Genomic DNA, 20,360 nt, shown 5'->3' on the forward strand with positions numbered 1-20,360 from the left:
GACCATGGTCGAGAAGGAATGGGAAGCGGTCTGAGACGACCGGCAGGAGGAGAGTTACCTGACTTAGTCTGCGCGCAGTCCGAACAAGCAGCCACGAAACGGCACGTGTCACGCTCCTGAGTAGGCCACCAAAACCGCTGGCGAATAGAAGCAAGCGTACCCCGAACGCCGGGGTGGCCAGCTAACTTGGCAGAGTGAGCCCACTGAAGAACAGCCAGACGAGTAGAGACAGGAACGAAAAGAAGGTTACAGCGCGCGGCGACGCAGTGTGAGTGAGTGCTTGCTTTACCTGTCTCTCAATTCCCCAGACAGTCAACCCGACAACACGCCCTTCAGGGAGAATCCCCTCGGGGTCGGTAGAAGCCACAGAAGAACTAAAGAGACGGGATAAGGCATCAGGCTTGGTGTTCTTATTTCCCGGGCGATAAGAAATCACGAACTCGAAACGAGCGAAAAACAACGCCCAACGAGCTTGACGTGCATTAAGTCGTTTGGCAGAACGGATGTACTCAAGGTTCTTATGGTCAGTCCAAACGACAAAAGGGACGGTCGCCCCCTCCAACCACTGTCGCCATTCGCCTAGGGCTAAGCGGATGGCGAGCAGCTCGCGGTTACCCACATCATAGTTGCGTTCCGATGGCGACAGGCGATGAGAAAAATAAGCGCAAGGATGGACCTTATCGTCAGAATGGAAGCGCTGGGACAGAATGGCTCCCACGCCCACTTCTGAAGCGTCAACCTCGACAATGAATTGTTTAGTGACGTCAGGAGTAACAAGGATAGGAGCGGATGTAAAACGCTTCTTGAGGAGATCAAAAGCTCCCTGGGCGGAACCGGACCACTTAAAGCACGTCTTGACAGAAGTAAGAGCTGTGAGAGGGGCAGCCACTTGACCGAAATTACGAATGAAACGCCGATAGAAATTAGCGAAACCGAGAAAGCGCTGCAACTCGACACGTGACTTAGGAACGGGCCAATCGCTGACAGCCTGGACCTTAGCGGGATCCATCTGAATGCCTTCAGCGGAAATAACAGAACCAAGAAATGTGACAGAGGAGACATGAAAGGCGCACTTCTCAGCCTTCACGTAGAGACAATTCTCTAAAAGGCGCTGGATTACACGTCGAACGTGCTGAACATGAATCTCGAGTGACGGTGAAAAAAATCAGGATATCGTCAAGGTAAACGAAAACAAAGATGTTCAGCATGTCTCTCAGTACATCATTAACTAATGCCTGAAAGACAGCTGGAGCATTAGCGAGACCGAACGGCAGAACCCGGTATTCAAAATGCCCTAACGGAGTGTTAAACGCCGTTTTCCACTCGTCCCCCTCTCTGATGCGCACGAGATGGTAAGCGTTACGAAGGTCCAACTTAGTAAAGAACCTGGCTCCCTGCAGAATCTCGAAGGCTGACGACATAAGAGGAAGCGGATAACGATTCTTAACCGTTATGTCATTCAGCCCTCGATAATCCACGCAGGGGCGCAGAGTACCGTCCTTCTTCTTAACAAAAAAAAACCCCGCTCCGGCGGGAGAGGAAGAAGGCACCACGGTACCGGCGTCGAGAGAAACAGACAGATAATCCTCGAGAGCCTTACGTTCGGGAGCCGACAGAGAGTATAGTCTACCCCGAGGGGGAGTGGTCCCCGGAAGGAGATCAATACAACAATCATACGACCGGTAAGGAGGAAGGGAGTTGGCTCTGGACCGACTGAAGACCGTGCGCAGATCATGATATTCCTCCGGCACTCCTGTCAAATCACCAGGTTCCTCCTGAGAAGAGGGGACAGAAGAAACAGGAGGGATAGCAGACATTAAATACTTCACATGACAAGAAACGTTCCAGGATAGGATAGAATTACTAGACCAATTAATAGAAGGATTATGACATACTAGCCAGGGATGACCCAAAACAACAGGTGTAAAAGGTGAACGAAAAATCAAAAAGGAAATGGTCTCACTGTGGTTACCAGATACTGTGAGGGTTAAAGGTAGTGTCTCACATCTGATACTGGGGAGAAGACTACCATCTAAGGCGAACATGGGCGTGGGCTTCCCTAACTGTCTGAGAGGAATGTCATGTTTCCGAGCCCATGCTTCGTCCATAAAACAACCCTCAGCCCCAGAGTCTATCAAGGCACTGCAGGAAGCAGCCGAACCGGTCCAGCGTAGATGGACCGACAAGGTAGTACAGGATCTTGATGGAGAGACCTGAGTAGTAGCGCTCACCAGTAGCCCTCCGCTTACTGATGAGCTCTGGCCTTTTACTGGACATGAAATGACAAAATGTCCAGCAGAACCGCAATAGAGGCAAAGGCGGTTGGTGATTCTCCGTTCCCTCTCCTTAGTCGAGATGCGAATACTTCCCAGCTGCATGGGCTCAGTCTCTGAGCCGGTGGGAGGAGATGGTTGAGATGCGGAGAGGGGGAACACCGTTAACGCGAGCTCTCTTCCACGAGCTCGGTGACGAAGATCTACCCGTCGTTCTATGCGGATGGCGAGTGCAATCAAAGAGTCCACGCTGGAAGGAACCTCCCGGGAGAGAATCTCATCTTTAACCTCAGCGTGGAGTCCCTCCAGAAAACGAGCGAGCAATGCTGGCTCGTTCCGGTCACTGGAGGCAGCAAGAGTGCGAAACTCTATAGAGTAATCCGTTATGGATCGATCGCCTTGACATAGGGAAGCCAGGGCCCTGGAAGCCTCCTTCCCAAAAACTGAACGATCAAAAACCCGTATCATCTCCTCTTTAAAGTTCTGATAATCGTTAGAACACTCAGCCCTTGCCTCCCAGATAGCTGTGCCCCACTGCCGAGCCCGACCAGTAAGGAGTGATATGACGAAGGCGATCTGAGCTCTCTCTCTTGAGTATGTGTTGGGCTGGAGAGAGAACACAATATCACACTGGGTGAGAAAGGAGCGGCACTCAGTGGGCTGCCCAGAGTAACATGGTGGGTTATTAACCCTAGGTTCCGGAGACTCGGAAGACCAGGAAGTAGCTGGTGGCACGAGACGAAGACTCTGAAACTGTCCTGAGAGGTCGGAGACCTGAGCGGCCAGGGTCTCAACGGCATGACGAGCAGCAGACAATTCCTGCTCGTGTCTGCCGAGCATTGCTCCCTGGATCTCGACGGCAGTGTTGCGAGAATCCGTAGTCGCTGGGTCCATTCTTGGTCGGATCCTTCTGTTATGCTGGTGAATGAGGACCCAAAAGCGACTTAACAGAAACAGAGTCTTTATTCCAGTCTTTAAACAAAAACGATAATCCTGGATATTATCTGAGGTAAATACAAAACAGGAAAACTGAAATCCTCTCGTCAGTAGAGAGGAACGACTGGAGACGCGACCACAGACTGCAGGTCGCCGGGAAGGCACAGGCCGTAGCTGACATAGACACCTGCTCACACGCAGCATCTGAAGAAGGCAAAAACACGACAGGGCGGAACAAGGACACAGAACAGCAAACATCAAACAAGGATCCGACAAGGACAGAAGCGGAAAACAGAGGGAGAAATAGGGACTCTAATCAGAGGGCAAAATAGGGGACAGGTGTGAAAGAGTAAATGAGGTAGTTAGGAGAATGAGGAACAGCTGGGAGCAGGAACGGAACGATAGAGAGAGAGAGCGAGAGAGGGAGAGGGGGAAGGGGAGAGAGAGGGATAGAAAGAGGGAAAGAACCTAATAAGACCAGCAGAGGGAAACGAATAGAAGGGAAGCACAGGGACAAGACATGATAATCAATGACAAAACATGACATGGTTAAATAAAGGTGAAAAAAATCAAATAAAAGCCAATCTCTTGCTCTTGGCTAGAGCTCCAAGCCCTTTTATATTGGATCAACAAGATCAGATTGCAGCAGAAAATATACATTCTATATGTTAGCTACAGTTTACAAGCATGGAGAAGCCAAACCTACAGAACATCTATATTTGTGAACACACTGGCCCTGTATTGGCTAGCTAGAGAGATCTAATCTAGCCAACCTCTTGCTCTTATCCAGAAATCCAAACCCTTCTATAATGGATCATCGACACTAGCCTAGCCTGGAATCGAAGTGGAATACCCCTCAATTGTTTCAATGAAGTGTGTTGATATAGCTTGGAATCCCAACTAAATATATCTTTGTTTAACTATAATACTGTTTCACTACACTGAAATAATATAATAGTGGGCAATACAAACTGATACTCAGGATTCCAAGCTACATTAACACAGATTGCAGCAGCAGGAAAAAAAATGGATAGCGAGCTACAGATGGGATAGGCCACACTTTTCATGTATGGATAGACCAAACCGACATCAGAAGCTAACAAGCTGTATCATATTATACCATTAATGTAAGCCCCATGTGTGACTACAGTACATATGGTGGTTGATCATAAATCATACCAGAACAAGACAGTAAGGGTAAATAAGTGTGCTACAACCATATTCACCCCATAGTGAGTGAGTGAGTGAGTGAGTGAGTGAGTGAGTGAGTGAGTGAGTGAGTGAGTGAGTGAGTGAGTGAGTGAGTGAGTGAGTGAGTGAGTGAGTGAGTGAGTGAGTGAGTGAGTGAGTGAGTGAGTGTGTGTGTGTGTGTGTGTGTGTGTGTGTGTGTGTGTGTGTGTGTGTGTGTGTGTGTGTGTGTGTGTGTGTGTGTGTGTGTGTGTGTGTGTGTGTGTGTGTGTGTGTGTGTGTGTGTGTGTGTGTGTGTGTGTGTGTGTGTGTGTGTGTGTGTGTGTGTGTGTGTGTGTGTGTGTGTGTGTGTTATAATCAATAGTGTTACATCAACATTAATATGCTAATGCCGCCAGCTAAATGTGTTGGAACAGAATATCGTCATCTTTGAAATTTACACAGAGCCCTAGTTGAGTGAGCAGTATTGTATTCATTAAAGGTGAACACTGTTACACAGAATCACTTTCATAAAAGAACGAGGCAGATAATTAAATTAACCAGAAATTGAGGGAGCAATAGAGAAAAGGAGGAGAGAGGGAGGGATAAAGAGACAAAAAGAAGAAATAGGCTACCGCGTTGTTGTTGCCAAGAAGCAAAGCATCTCAAGAGATCTCAAACATTAGGAAAGATTTCATTCAGAAACAGATTTCATTCAGCCAGCCCGAAGATATAGTATCTCCCACTTTAACTACATTTGGTAAAGGATTTGATTATTAGGCAAGAGGAACATCAAGGAAGAGGAGAAGAGCATTAGGGAAAGAGGGAAGGAGAGGAGGTTAAGAGGAAATGGGTGACCGCGTTGTTCTTGTCAAGAAGCTAAGAATCTCAAAAGGAATCTGGAACATCAGGACATAAACAGATTGAATTCATCCTACAGATAGGGATTTGCTTCAGTCCGCAGTAAAGGATTTGCTTATTAGGCAAGGGGAACATCCAGAACAAGGAGGAGAGAGGGAGGGATAGAGAGAAGGAGGAGTGGTAAAAAAGAGTGAGAAATACTGGTGGGTTGTTGTTGTTGCCAAGAAGCTTAAAGCCGTTGTACACTACAAGATTTTGGCCCTGATTTAGCTGTCCCAGACAAATTTTTGAGATCGGAGACAAAATCCCCATGTTGTTGAGTAATCGGGGCGCTCGGCCAACCACCGACGCTTGTTTAATGTGAACGGGTCAGAGACGCAATCTCAGGGCTATCGATCTCGTCTTTGAGCAGTACCAGATGTCCCGATATTTTCAAACATGCTCGATTCAATCTGCAATGCTCTTGTAGTGTGAGATGTGCAACAACAAGTTTTGAGAACGGTGATGACCAATAGCCAATGAGAGCTCACCAGAAAATAAACCAGTGAGATGATGACATTGTATCGCATCACACATAACGTGTAGACTCTCAGGAAGGAGCGATGACTACTCTTAGTATGCTTTTGTACTTGCCTTTAAACTAAGCCAAAGTTCCAAATCGTTATAGCTCTGAAGTTCACAAGCAATGTTAATCAATTCAAAATGTTGGCTAGATATTTCAACTCTGTGCGGCAAGCGTGAATGTCTGACGGAAAACATTTGAGGCATTTGAGGCTGTAGCCATGTTAAATCTAATCACATCATCACATCATTGTTTTCGCGAGACAACATGGTATCTAGAATCCTCAAGACCAAGTGAAGAATCGTGTGTGACCCCTCGTCTCTGCCACATCGTTTAGTGTGAGCACCACTACATTGGCAAGACAAAAGAACAACAGGAAAGATGGTTGTTTAATGTGAGAGGTTTAGTGATGTTAGGATTTTTACAATCGTGCAGTGGACATCCGGCTTAAGCCATGCATCTCAGGGGTGATCTCAAACATTGAGACAGAAAGAGAATGACTCAATTCCGCCTGCAGATACTCATCTGACTCATGTTCCACTATCCGTTCTTCTGAGTCCAGGGATGTGTATAGGCATTGCATCATACACATGTGTGTGCATGTGCTCTGATATGGATATTTAAGCTAGATGCCCTCAGAGGACACTACAGACAGACAGGGAATGATGTAAGGGTTAACGCTTCCCTTGGCATAACCAGACATCAGAACAGACTTGTGAAATAAAAGAGAGAAATGGGCACAAAAAATACCTCCAGAAAGAACAGTCTCATTGAGCATACTTATTTTTAGCCCAAATTGCATGCAAATTGAAATTATGCTCATTGTCCGTAGCTTATGCCTCCCCATACCATAACCCCACTTATGTTCACCACGTTGACATCAGCAAACCGCTCGCCCACAAGATGCCATACACACTGTCTGCCCTCAGTTGAAACCGTGATTCATCTGTGAAGAGCACACTTCTCCAGCGTGCCAGTGTCCATCGAAAGTAAACATTTGCCAACTGAAGGCGGCTACAACAGAAAAACTGCAGTCAGGTCAAGACTCTGGTGAGGACGACGAGCACGCAGATGAGCTTCCCTGAGACAATTTCTGACAGTTTGGGTGAGCAAACCCAGCACACCCAGTTTAATCAGCTGTCCGGTTGGCTGGACTCAGATGATCCCGCACGCTAACTAACAGGTACAGTATATATATATTTATGCATTTGATAAGAGGACACATTCTCCCAGGGAATCCCATTTTAATTACAGGGGACCCAACATGAGTCCCTGACTCCAGGTTTGGGAACCACCGTACTACTAACATCTCTCTCTGCTTGCTTCCTCTCTTTTTGTCTCCTTTGCCTCTTGCATTGCAGCCTGTCTCACCACTGTCTCTCTCACTACTCCATGTAATGAGAATTTCAGATTACAGCTACTGCCGAGGTCAGGCTCCATTTAACATTAGTTCTAACTTCATCCTTCTAGTTAGCTAGTTCTACCTAGCTAGCTGGCTAACAGTAGCCAGAGCCCTTGAGCTAACTAGCTAACATTAACTAGCTATCCACCTGACTGAAATATCAGCGACTATTTACCAGTTGTACATTCATTGTACATCCAAGAGTCAGTTTTTTTTTGTTTGTGTGTTGAAACGGCAGGAGTCGAGCGATGTTAAAAATAATTGCCTCATGTCCAGTCACAAGCCCACTGTCAGTAGCGTCTTTACATGCCACTTGCCAACATTGGTCAGTCTGGGCTGAGGTAGTTCATTTCACGTCCCGGCATGTGTCCTGGAAGGAGATTTGCCATTGGACAGAGTGGTGAATGAATGTGCTGTTAACAAGTGTGCTGATTTTTTACTTTACCTTTATTTAACGAGGCAAGTCAGTTAGAAACAAATTCTTATTTTCAATGACAGCCTAGGAACAGTTGGTTAACTGCCTGTTCAGGGGCAGATTTGTACCTTGTCAGCTCGGGGGTTTGAACTTGCAACCTTCCGGTTACTAGTCCAACGCACTAAACACTAGGCTACCCTGCCGCCCCAAGAGTGGTGATCAACGCTGGGAATGCAATAAGAAGTGGGTAAACGATAATTAACTAAACAGAAAGGTGAGTAAACACTATTTCACAAATAAAAATGTGAGTTACCCTCCACTACATCACTGAGCATAGACAACCTGTGTATTTTCCCTAGTGGCACGCACTGTTGAGTTTTGGCCACATTAGAGAAAAATGCAGTGTTTTTGTCTGACAGTAATGCTATACTACACTATTATATTCGGTTCTGTTATGTAGAATATTATCATGATGTGATCTTGCAGACATTGGTTCAGCTTTAAACTAACTTTAGATCACCTTTCGAGCACCATTCGCCAGAGTAGCCTGCAGCCTGCAGTAGAGCAGAGTAGAGCAAAGACTGTGTAAAATAAAGAATAAAGGAAAGGGAAAGGGGGTTACCTAGTCAGTTGTACAACTGAATGCCTTCAACTGAAATGTGTCTTCCGCATTTAACCCAACCCCTCTGAATCAAAGAGGTGCAAGGGGCAGCCTTAAACGATATCCACGTCTTCGTATGACCAGAACGTGATCCGCACATGTCAGAAGCGTCAGGATCTTTAGTCCGGGGATCTGCAGCCACTCCATTATCACTATGGGTACACCAATCTCTGAGGGTACTCTTCTCCCCTAGTCGTTAGTAGTATGCACCTAAGAATTAATGAGCTTTTCCCTTTGAGCCTCTCTATGTACAGTATCTGAGGCCGTTCTCTCTCTCTCTGTCTCGCTTCCTCAATCTCTCTTTCTTTCTCCTTTTCTCTTCTCTCTCTCTCTCTTATTAACGACAGCCTTTCCCTTCAATGTTCTCTCTCTCTCTCGCTCTCTCTCCATCCCTCCCTCCCTCCCCACTTGTGGTAATTATAGTTCTGTTCTGTCCTGCTTGGAGCAGTGAGTGAGAATGGCAGTGAACCGTGACAGGATGGATGTTGCTATGTCCTAATTAAAAACCATTGACACATCTCCTCTCTAGTTAAACAGATGCTTAAGTGATAATGCCTTCATCTTGGGACAGCAAACCGTGTCAATATATCCAACAAACACCAGCTTCAAGGGTATTATTACTTTTATACAACGGGTTACCAACATATTAAAATAATGATTGACATATTTTCATTAGAAACATTATTTATTCATACTATTTAATCGTTCCATGAGCTATAGAAGGTACAAGCTCTCTCTGTGGTGTAGCTCATTGACATTCATATTGGTTGCTGGTGTTGGCATGGGCATGACATTAGAAATAAATTCACATTTCTGAAGCAATGGGAGAGAATTATTGTAATATTGAGCTACAGTCAGGTCCAAAATTATTGCCCCCTTTGATAAAAATGAGCAAAGAAGACTGTATAAAATAAATGATACTAATACAGAGCTACAGTATATTGTATGCAAATGTTATACTAGTACAATTGGTCAGACAAATAGATTTTGTTGAACAAGTAATACTTAAAATCTAAAAAAAGAAGGGTCAAAATGATTCCCGTTGCGAGGTTAACAGCACCGAGTCTTTTTCTAAAATGTTTTATGAGATTGGAGAACACATTCGGAGGGATCCTGACCATTCTTCCATACAGAATTTTTCCAGATCCTTGATATCCTTCATCTGCACTTATGGCTTATAGACTGTCCGGACACTGAGATGGTCATTGCAAAAGTATCATGTTGTGGTCAATTAATTAAACATTTCTTGGAGTTTGATGTGTGTTAGGGGTTATTGTCTTGCTGGAAGATCCACTTGCAACCAAGTTTCAGCCTCCTGGCAGAGGCAACATAGCCTCATACAAATCTTGCGAGCTTACATTATATTTTGCTACACGGATACATTTAAATTATAATTCTACTTGGTAAATGTAGTATACTATAATTGCAGCAGCCTCAAGTGCCATAGGTACTATGTGAAACTGTGAAATAACCAGCCAACCAGATATGCAGGGTGAGCCTACCACCCCGGAGCCCGAGACCATCCTCCCACCTCGTGCCTGGTGATGGCACTCAGCTGGGGAATAGGGAAACAGGTCCGGGAGGCGCAACAGTCCCAGCCGAACCCTGGGGGGGTGCCCAGATAACCGAATATTTGTGCCTGACGCTGTCCACTTCGTGGTCCTGGATTAGGCCCATTCCTCCCGGCTCCCATCAGACCCTGGCCTTCGTGTTACAACTATTTTGGTGGCCTACTATGGTTCCGGATATCGCTGCATTTGTCGCTGCCTGCACAGTCTGTGCTTAAAACAAGAGTCCTCGGTAAGCTCGGACTGGTCTTCTGCAAAAACTGCCTGTCCCTCACCATCCCTGCACGTCTTCTGGATCGATGGACTCCCCGTGGACATGGTCTAAGACCAGGGTCCTCAGTTCTCGCCCCAGTTCTGGAAGGCGTTCTCTGCACCTTCATTGGGTCGTCGACCAGCCTGTCCTCTGGGTTCCACCCTGAGTTCAATGGCCAGTTGGAGCGAGGTAACCAGGACCTCGAGACTACTCACCACCTGGAGCCAGCAGCTTGTGTGGGTGGAATATGTCTGCAACACCCTTCCCTGCTCTGCCACGGGCCTATCACCATTTGAGTGTTCCCTGGGATATCACCCCTGCTCTTCCCCAAACAGGAAGAAGAGTTCGGCATACCTTCTGCCCAGATGTTTGTCCGCTGCTGTCGTCATACCTGGAGGAGAGCCCGGTCGGCACTCCCCAAGGCCACCTCCAGGTATCGACGACCTGCGGATCGCCATTGGACCCCGGCTCCCCGGTATCGTCTCGGGCAGAAAGTGTGGCTATCCACCCGGGATCTGCCTCTCTGAGTGGAATCCCGCAAACACTCCCCCTGGTTTATTGCCCGTTTCCCATCTCTAACATTATTATCCCCTCTGCTGTTTGTCTTCTGTTGCCCCGTACCCTTCGTATACAACCCACCTTTCATGTGTCCAGAGTTAAACCCATGTCTCACAGCCCTTTGTCCCCTGTTGGATGAATAAACTGTTGTTAATTCGACGTTGTCTGCATCTGGGTCTTATCTTGAAATGTGATAGTGGCTGGCATGGCCAGCACACGTAAGATTTGGTTCTGGGTCACTCATGAGGTTTAATGGGAATATGAATTGCCCCAAGGGGACAAATAAAGTTGTTTGAATTAATTATTTTCAACTCACAGCACAGGGAAAGTATATACTCCATCTGTCTGAGAAAATTAAAGGAGAAACAGCAGGCAGGTGACTCAGAGGGTAAAATACTGTATGCCAGCAAGCTGCAGTATGTAAGCCAGTGGCATACAAAGAGAAATATAGAAGTAAGCTATATGTAAGCCGCCACTGGATAAACGTAGCCTGTGAAGAAAAACTAAAATCGAAAAACCCTGAGCCTTCCACTTAGGGACAAGGATTGAGCAGCCAGCAAGGTGAACTGAAAAACTCTTCAGTAACATTCACTGGCAAGGTTTGCAATTTCATGTGGTTTTTGCCTTGTGTAGCCTATGTGAGATACTGATGGCAACAACAGCTACAGCAATCACAAACCAATTCCAACCAAACCAAATCATGGATTTGGACACAAAATCGAAACGCTACCTCCCACTGTACTTCAAGGTCATGATAATACCAAGGGGAGCTGCTGTCTGAGCATGAGCTATGTTGAATGCTTGTGGCAAGCCATTGCGTGAAAAAGTTGTGTGTCACGCTACAACCCAATGCTAACCAAAACACAGACGTTCTTTTGTGTGTGTGTTTGAGCGTGTGCATGCATCTGTCTCTGACACACACCACGTTGTTTTCATTTTTTAAATTCCTTTATTTCAACAAGGAACACAGACTGAGACCAAGGTCTCTTTTACAGCTGGGCCCTGCGTATACATGTGTACACATACAGTTTAGGTACGATGATTAAGAAACTACACAAGATAAACAAAACCATCACAGATAACACAAAAAAATACAGCACCAGATTACATTTTCACACAGGTTATTGTACTAACAGCACAAGAACCTGCATTACCCGAAACAGTTACAAGCAATTACAAAAATAAAATCATCCAAAAAATATTTAAAATGGTCGACAGGGGGACAAGAGTCTCAAGTTTAAGTTTAGTCTGCAGGCTATTCCATAAGCAAGGAGCGTAACAGGAAATGGCAGCCATACCCAACTCTGTGGAAAACACATGGACCTCAAGTGTAATCCTTGCTTGAGACCTGGTTTTAAAAATTCTAATTATAATATTGATGAGTGATGATAAATAAGAAGGTAGCTTATTCAGAAGTGCTTTATAGACAAACACGAGAGCATGTTGTTCGCGTCTCACGGACAGCGAAGTCCAACCCACATTTTGATATAAAACACAATGGTGAGTTCTGTAGCTAGCAGCTGTAATAAACCTAAGTGCGCAATGATAAGTAGCATCCAGCGATTTAAGTGTTAATACCGTAGCAAGCATGTAAATAATATTCCCATAATCTATAACAGACAAAAAAGTAGCTTGCTTCTATTTGTAGAGGACAAACATGTACTGTTTCTATAACAAGAACACTCAGATACCCAAGTCAGAGTACACCCTCTGCATACTCCCCTGTCCCCAGGCTGAGATGAGAATATTCTTGCCAGAGGAACAGCGGCCGGGTCCCACAGGCACCATTCAATTTACCCTGCTGCTGTATGCTGATGAAGAACTGGAGAAACACCAGTGACATGACTCATCAGCACATTAACCAAATTATTGACCTATGTGATTCCGTTAGGAAATTAACTCACAATCTTTACTTTGCTAGTGGCATCATGGTCTTACCAACTGAGCCCGCACAGGACAATGGAGGTAGCAAGGCCAACAATGACAATGAAAATCCACCACCATTTTAAGACCATCAAAGCGACACTGTCGATTTTTGTTTTCACTGATGGCTTTGCTGTGACACACACAACTGGTCCCGTGTGTCTCCGGTTTACTGTGATGTTACTAATCCTAAATTAATCTGACGGCTGTATCGTAGCCCTACTGCTCTTTACTGACTGACACACACCACACACACACAGTCTTTCTTTTTCTCTCTCTCTCTCTCTCTGTCTCTCTCTCTCTCTATCTCTCTCTCTCTCTCTCTCTCTCTCTCTCTCTCTCTCTCTCTCTCTCTCTCTCTCTCTCTCTCTCTCTCTCTCTCTCTCTCTCTCTCTCTCTCTCTCTCTCTCTCTCTCACACACACACACACACACACACACACACACACACACACACACACACACACACACACGCATTCACTCTCACTCTCTATCTCTTTTCACTGACAGATTCCCTAGAAGAGATCCATCCCAGTGGCTGAGACATGTGTGGAGGGAATAGGATACACATGCATTTGTATGATAGCCAACCAACAACACATATCCAGTGCAATAAGCTTCAGGAAGACCACAAGTGCTTTTGGATAGCTTCCTGCAGGAGAAGCAGGAAAGGAACAGAGTGGGTGTGTGGTACTTGGAATTCATTTGAAATTAAATGAAATAGCCATTTTCCTGGATATTATCTTTTTGGTATTGTCATCCTTTGGTTTACAGACTGCTTACAGTACTGTGTATTTGTAGAATGGGTGGGGCTAAGAATTAATCTGTGTGTACACAATGCATTTCAATTATTATTTTTTATTTTTTACAATGATACATAATATAAACATATAGGACTAATTATGATGGCTTGTTTTTCTAGGGTAAATAATGAAAATTCTACCATTTGCATTTGTGCTGTGTGATCAAATTGTCCTCATTCAGCCTGTCTGTTTCGCCGTCCTTTCATGAATGATGATGTAGGTAGGCCTACAGTGGGGCAAAAAAGTACCACACGGGGGGACCTAGTGAATGACCTGCAGAGAGCTGGGACTAATGTAACAAAGCCTACCATCAGTAACACACTGCCAGGGACTCAAATCCTGCAGTGCCAGACGTGTCCCCCTGCTTAAGCCAGTACATGGCCAGGCCCGGCAACACGGACTTTCAACTCCCTCCAAAGATTTTCTATGGGGTTGAGATCTGGAGACTGGCTAGACCACTCCAGGACCTTGAAATGCTTCTTACGAAGCCACTCCTTCGTTGCCCAGGCGGTGTGTTTGGGATCATTGTCATGCTGAAAGACCCAGGCACATTTCATCTTCAATGCCCTTGCTGATGGAAGGAGGTTTCCACTCAAAATCTCACGATACATGGCCCCATTCATTCTTTCCTTTACACGGATCAGTTGTCCTGGTCCCTTTGCAGAAAAACAGCCCCAAAGCATGATGTTTCCACCCCCATGCTTCACAGTAGGTATGGTGTTCTTTGGATGCAACTCAGCATTCTTTGTCCTCCAAACACGATGAGTTGAGTTTTTAGCAAAAAGTTCTATTTTGGTTTCATCTGACCATATGACATTCTCCAAATCTTCTTCTGGATCATCCAAATGCTCTCTAGCAAACTTGAGACGGGCCTGGACATGTACTGGCTTAAGCAGGGGGACACGTCTGGCGCTGCAGGATTTGAGTCCCTGGCGGTGTAGTGTGTTACTGATGGTAGGCTTTATTACTTTAGTCCCAGCTCTCTGCAGGTCATTCACTAGGTCCCCCCGTGTGGTTCTGGGATTTTTGCTCACCGTCCTTGTGATCATTTTGACCCCACGGGGTGAGATCTTGCATGGAGCCCCAGATCGAGGGAGATTATCAGTGGTCTTGTATGTCTTCCATTTCCTAATAATTGCTCCCACAGTTTATTTCTTCAAACCAAGCTGCTTACCTATTGCAGATTCAGTCTTCCCAGCCTGGTGCACGTCTACAATTTTGTTTCTGGTGTCCTTTGACAGCTCTTTGGTCTGGTCTTGGCCATAGTGGAGTTTGGAGTGTGACTGTTTGAGGTTGTGGACAGGTGTCTTTTATACTGATAACACGTTCAAACAGGTGCCATTAATACAGGTAACGAGTGGAGGACAAAGGAGCCTCTTAAAGAAGAAGTTACAGGTCTGTGAGAGCCAGAAATCTTGCTTGTTTGTAGGTGACCAAATACTTATTTTCCACCATAATTTGCAAATAAATTCATTAAAAATCCTACAATCTGATTTTCTGGATTTTTTTTCTCATTTTGTCTGTCATAGTTGAAGTGTACCTATGTTGAAAATTACAAGCCTCTCTCATCTTTTTAAGTGGGAGAACTTGCACAATTGGTGGCTGACTAAATACTTTTTTGCCCCACTGTAAGTTAGAAACTCAGTACACTATAAGATCTTCACTTTACGATAAGATCTGCAACATGGTAAAATAAGGTGCAGTAGTCTCAAGGTAGTCTCAAGGTTAGAGCGTTGGGCCAGTAACCAACCCGTTGCTGGTTCGAATACTAGAACCAACAAATCTGTTGTTGTGCCCTTGAGAAAGACAGTTACAGTGGCAAGAAAAAGTATGTAAATCCTTTGGAAGTACCTGGATTTCTTCATATATTGGTCATAAAATTTGATCTGATCTTCATCTAGGTCACAACAATAGACAAACACAGTCTGCTTAAACTAATAACACAAACAATTATATGTTTTCATGTCTTTATTGAACACACTGTGTAAACATTCACAGTGTAGGGTGGAAAAAGTATGTAAACCATTGGATTTAATAACTGGTTGACCCTCCTTTGACAGCAATAACCTCAACCAAATGTTTTCTGTAGTTGCGGCTCAGACCTGCACAACGGTCAGGAGGAATTTTGGACCATTCCTCTTTACAAAACTGTTTCAGTTCAGCAGTATTCTTGGGATGTCTGGTGTGAACTGCTCTCGAAGTCATCCCACAGCATCTCAATTGGGTTGAGGTCAGGACTCTGACTGGGCCATTCCAGAAGGCGTATTTTCTGCTGTTGAAGCCATTCTGTTGTTGATTTACTTCTGTGTTTTTGGTGGTTGTCCTGTTGAATCACCCAACTTCTGTTGAGCTTCAATTGGCTCAACAAAGTCATTAGCCTAGGGGTTAACATACTTTTTCCAACCAACGAATAATTTGTGTTTTTAGTTTAAAGCACACTACGTTTGTCTATTGCTGTGACTTAGATTAAGATCAGATCAAATTTGATGACCAATTTATGCAGAAATTCCCAGTTATTCCAAAGGGTTCATGTACTTTTTCTTGCCATTGTAACCCAAATTGTGGGTGTTTCAGGGGGAGTTGGGATATGCAAGAAACACAGTTGTGTGTAACAGGACAAAGTGCTAGCCAGAGAATTGTATGTTGGTACAATAAGCTGCATCCAATGTTGTTTTAAAGAATTTGTCAGTACGTCCAACCGGCATCAAAACCGTAGTAACAACGCCAGACCAGGACCTCCACATCTGGCTTTTTCATCTGCGGGATCATCTGAGACCAGCCACCCGGACAGCTGATGAAACTGTGTGTTTGCGCAACCAAAGAATTTCTGCACAAACTGTCAGGGAAGCTCATCTGCGTGCTTGTCGTCCTCAACAGGGTCTTGACCTGACTGCAGTTCAGCGTCGCAACTGACTTCAGTGGGCAAATGCTCACCTTTGATGGCCATTAGCATGCTCTTCATGGATGAATCACAGTTTCTTCTCTTATTTTTCACTCCGTCTGATGTAACAGTCTGATATTTATGGCCTGGGTTGCATCCCAAATGCACCTTATTCCCTTTTAAAGCTGCAACATGTAACTTTTTGGGTGACCTGACCAAATTCATATAGCAATGTGAGTTATATATCTGACATTCTCATTGAAAGCAAGTCTAAGACAGAGTAGATATGTTCTATGTGCGCTATTTCTATGTTTCTCATGCGTAAATGTTGTCTTTTATTTTCGGGTTTTGTACACCAGCTTCACAGCTGAAAATACAATATTTTTGGTTATGGTACAATGATTATCAACACTATACTTGTCTGTTTTGTCACATAAACTGAAATTAGGCAAACTACTCAAATTTTAACAACCAGGAAATGGTGGAGCGATTTCTGCATAGTGCATCTTTAATGTACTATTTTTGTCCAGGGCCCATGGGACACTATATAGTGAATAGAGTGCCATTTGGGACGGAGCCTTTGAAAATGTCAAGCCCATTGGATGTCCTTTCTGAAACTGATCACCACAGCTCTAAGTGATCTGTGTTATTTGAGATGACAGATCTGTCCCACTGTGCAAAAACAGATTCAACCAACTTGTTTCCATGTCATTTCGACACAAAAAAATCTATGTGATGATGCTGAAACAACATGGAAAACTTATTGACCTAAATCCAATGACATGGTGACATTTTTTGTTAATTTAACGTTGAATTCCCAATAGTTGACAACTCAACCAATTGTAAATCAAAACTAGACATTCAACTGATGTCTGTGCCCAGTGGGCTATTGTCTCATGGGTCATGCAATGAGCTCTTTCCCAATAATCGATAGGTTAAGCCTTGTTGGCTGATCAGAAATTATACATACATACAGCCTATTATGGTACACTAGGGTCTACCACTACCTGAATGGTTTGAATCCATGCAATAGGTGAATTGACTATTATTCCGGAAAACTGATGCTGCAACATTAATTAATGAACTGCATTGTTTATCTGACTGAATGTAGGCTACAGCTATCAACTCTTGAAAGTGATGACTGGAGGAGGATGATAATTATTGTCTGTATGGTTTCATCAAATCAGTTACTGGCAATACAACAAGGCTGAACTTCAGGGAAACTGTGTCCAGACTTGACCAATAGTCAGAGGGTGATAATGTTTGTAGTGTAATGGTTTGTAAAGACACTATGTAGGCCTAACCCCTGCGTCACCTTTTTGGATGATGCATCATCATCATCATAATCATCATCACTAAAATGAATGGCAACAAATCTTTTAAAGAAGAATGAGCAGAAATAACAACTTACCGCGATACTGACGGTGTCATCTCCTTGGAACAAGGGGATGAATTTGTCTCCACGGATAATTTCGGACTGATTCAGAGGACGGAAGCGACATAGCACCTTGATGTTACATTCTGCGCTAGCATCGGCCATTGTGAGAAAGGAATCTGATGTGCCTCCGAAAAGCAAAATATATATTTTTGAAACCAAGTTACTTTTTGCCTTAGACTATTTAATCTAAAATAAACCCTATTGATGTCGACAAGCTCTTTTTTTTGCAATGGACAAACTGAGAGTTGGCAGGAATTAGAATTTTCTGCTTTTTGCTTAAGGCCAATTTCGATTTAAAACAAAATGGTTATGTACATCTCGGAGAGTTTGCTGGCTTCAAATAGCACACGAACAAATAAATATACTTGAATAGGCCAACATTTGTATAATAGTATGTCCATGCAGTCCGTTATAATTTAAATGTTAAGCGTATTCCAAGCGGCTCCGGCTCCAGACGGTCAGCTGTTGTAGTGAGAGAGATGCAGGAGAAGAGGTTATTGAAGCGTGCCTATACCGAACGCTTAGTAGCATCAGCGGCAGGTCTCGTCTTTAGCACCGGGCGTGGTCTGCACGGATCCAAGCCAACGTTATTAACCTACTCGCATCACTCTCATCAGCACCACTGACGATAGAGTGGTTGCCTGTCGGCTAAATCCGGTGTTATATTTTGTCTAACAGCTCCATCATGCGACCGTTACCCCATTTTTTGACAATTCATTTGACATTTAATAGGCCTATATGTGATATTTAGAGTGATTGAAAGAGATGGATATGCTATATATTTAAATCGACTTAGGCTATTTAGGAATTTTACATCTAGTCTAGTAGGCCTGGAATAGGCTATACTTAGCCTAACAAACGTTTTGATTCACAATATGTTGTACCTTATTCCAATTGTCCATTTCATAAAAACAGGCTTTTAGGATTACATTCCCGAATTTAGGGTTCTCCAAACCTATTCCGGGAGAGCTACCGTTCTGTGGGTTTTCACTCCAAACCTGTTGTAAAAAATTCAGTGTATCAACCAGCTAATTATTATAATCAAGTGCGCTAGATTGGGTTTGGAGCGAAAACCTAAAGGACGGTAGCTCTCCAGGAACAGGGTTGGAGAGCCCTGGTTTATTAGGACCGTGGAAAAGTAGGTTTGAGTTTCGATATTCGCCAGACATTCGGGAATTCAAACTTCAATAGCTCGAGAATGTTTTGAGCTAAATACCTCAGGTTAAGCTCTTTATTAAGGGAAAAAGGTGTACAACATTGCACAGGTCTTATTTTCCCGATTTCGACCCGAGTTTCATAATCACATAGCAACGGCGTAGCCTGTCTGACACACAGTCAATGCAACTACTTAGGGACCGTCAACAAAGTGCATGATCACAATAGTCACATTTCAAGAGCTCTTGAACCACATGATTTAACAACCTCATTTCAATTGTCCATTATGCCTTACATAGAGAGGCATGTTGAGCACCCGTTGGTTTTTCTCATAAAATGCTCCCAATATGTTTATATATACACTGAGCAAAAATATAAACCCAACATTTAAAGTATTGGTCCCATGTTTCATGAGCTGACCATCTCTATGTGAAGGAGAGGTGTCACGCTGCACGAGGCAAATGGTGGTTACACCAGATACTGTTTTTTTTTAATCTACGCCCCTACCTTTTTTTAAAGTTATCTGTGACCAACAGATATATATCTGTAATCCCAGTCATGCGAAATCAATAGATTACGGCCGTATGAATTCCTTTCAGTTGATAGGAACTATAAATCAGTAAAATCGTAGAAATTGTTGCATTTATATTTTTGTTCTCTGTGTGTGTGTGTGTGTGTGTGTGTGTGTGTGTGTGTGTGTGTGTGTGTGTGTGTGTGTGTGTGTGTGTGTGTGTGTGTGTGTGTGTGTGTGTGTGTGTGTGTGTGTGTGTGTGTGTGTGTGTGTGTGTGTGTGTGTGTGTGTATATATATATATATAGTACCTACACATTCAAGTATTTTTCTTTATTCTACTATTTTCTACATTGTAGAATAATAGTAAAGACATCAAAACTATGAAATAACACATATGGAATCATGTTGTCATGTATTGTCATATTATGTCTTGTTCCTGTTCTTTCTCTTCACTCAGTCTCCCTCTGCTGGTCGTATTAGGTTACCTTCTCTTCCTTTCCTTCCCCCAGCTGTCCCTCATCTTCTCTAACTACCTCGTTCACCCTTTTCCCACCTGTTCCCTTTTTCCCTCTGATTAGGTCTCTATTTCTCTCTCTGTTCCTGCTTCTGTCTTTGTCAGATTCTCGTTTGAGTTTCTCAAGCCAGAACCAAACTATCGTCTTGTTTGCTTCACCCTTGTCCCGTCCTGTCGGAATCTACCTGTTCTTTTGATGCTACATGTGATCAGGTACCTCTGTCCTCTACGACCCGCGCCTACCCAGAGAGACCAGCAGTCTGTCGCCGCTCACCCAGCTATTATCCTCGGCTGCTAAGAAGGGGACTCTAACCCAGCTATTCTCCTCTGCTGCAAGAAGGGGACTCTTCTGTAATATTCAGAGGGACTTTATTATTCTTTTGTCGCCCTCTCTGCGGGTTGTCTATTTAGCCATTTTTATACATCTGAAGAGGATCTATGTCTTCCCTGTGATTTGACATTAAAAGACTGTATCTGT

The 20,360-nt window shown here is 44.1% G+C and overlaps 1 protein-coding gene across 1 annotated transcript in view; it reads right to left on the reverse strand.

The window, feature by feature from the left end:
* LOC124023207 (kinesin heavy chain-like) overlaps nt 1-18,245 on the reverse strand; it is a 107,162-nt gene extending 88,917 nt beyond the window's left edge. Inside the window, exon 1 of the mRNA XM_046337743.1 lies at nt 17,674-18,245. Within this exon, the coding sequence (XP_046193699.1) occupies nt 17,674-17,802 (129 nt within the window). The 5' untranslated portion in view covers nt 17,803-18,245. The remainder of the gene's footprint in view (nt 1-17,673) is intronic.
* Nucleotides 18,246-20,360: the final 2,115 nt, after the last annotated feature.

Source organism: Oncorhynchus gorbuscha, unplaced genomic scaffold, assembly GCF_021184085.1.
Source record: "Oncorhynchus gorbuscha isolate QuinsamMale2020 ecotype Even-year unplaced genomic scaffold, OgorEven_v1.0 Un_scaffold_1543, whole genome shotgun sequence".
In the NCBI taxonomy this organism is placed as follows: Eukaryota; Metazoa; Chordata; class Actinopteri; order Salmoniformes; family Salmonidae; genus Oncorhynchus; species Oncorhynchus gorbuscha.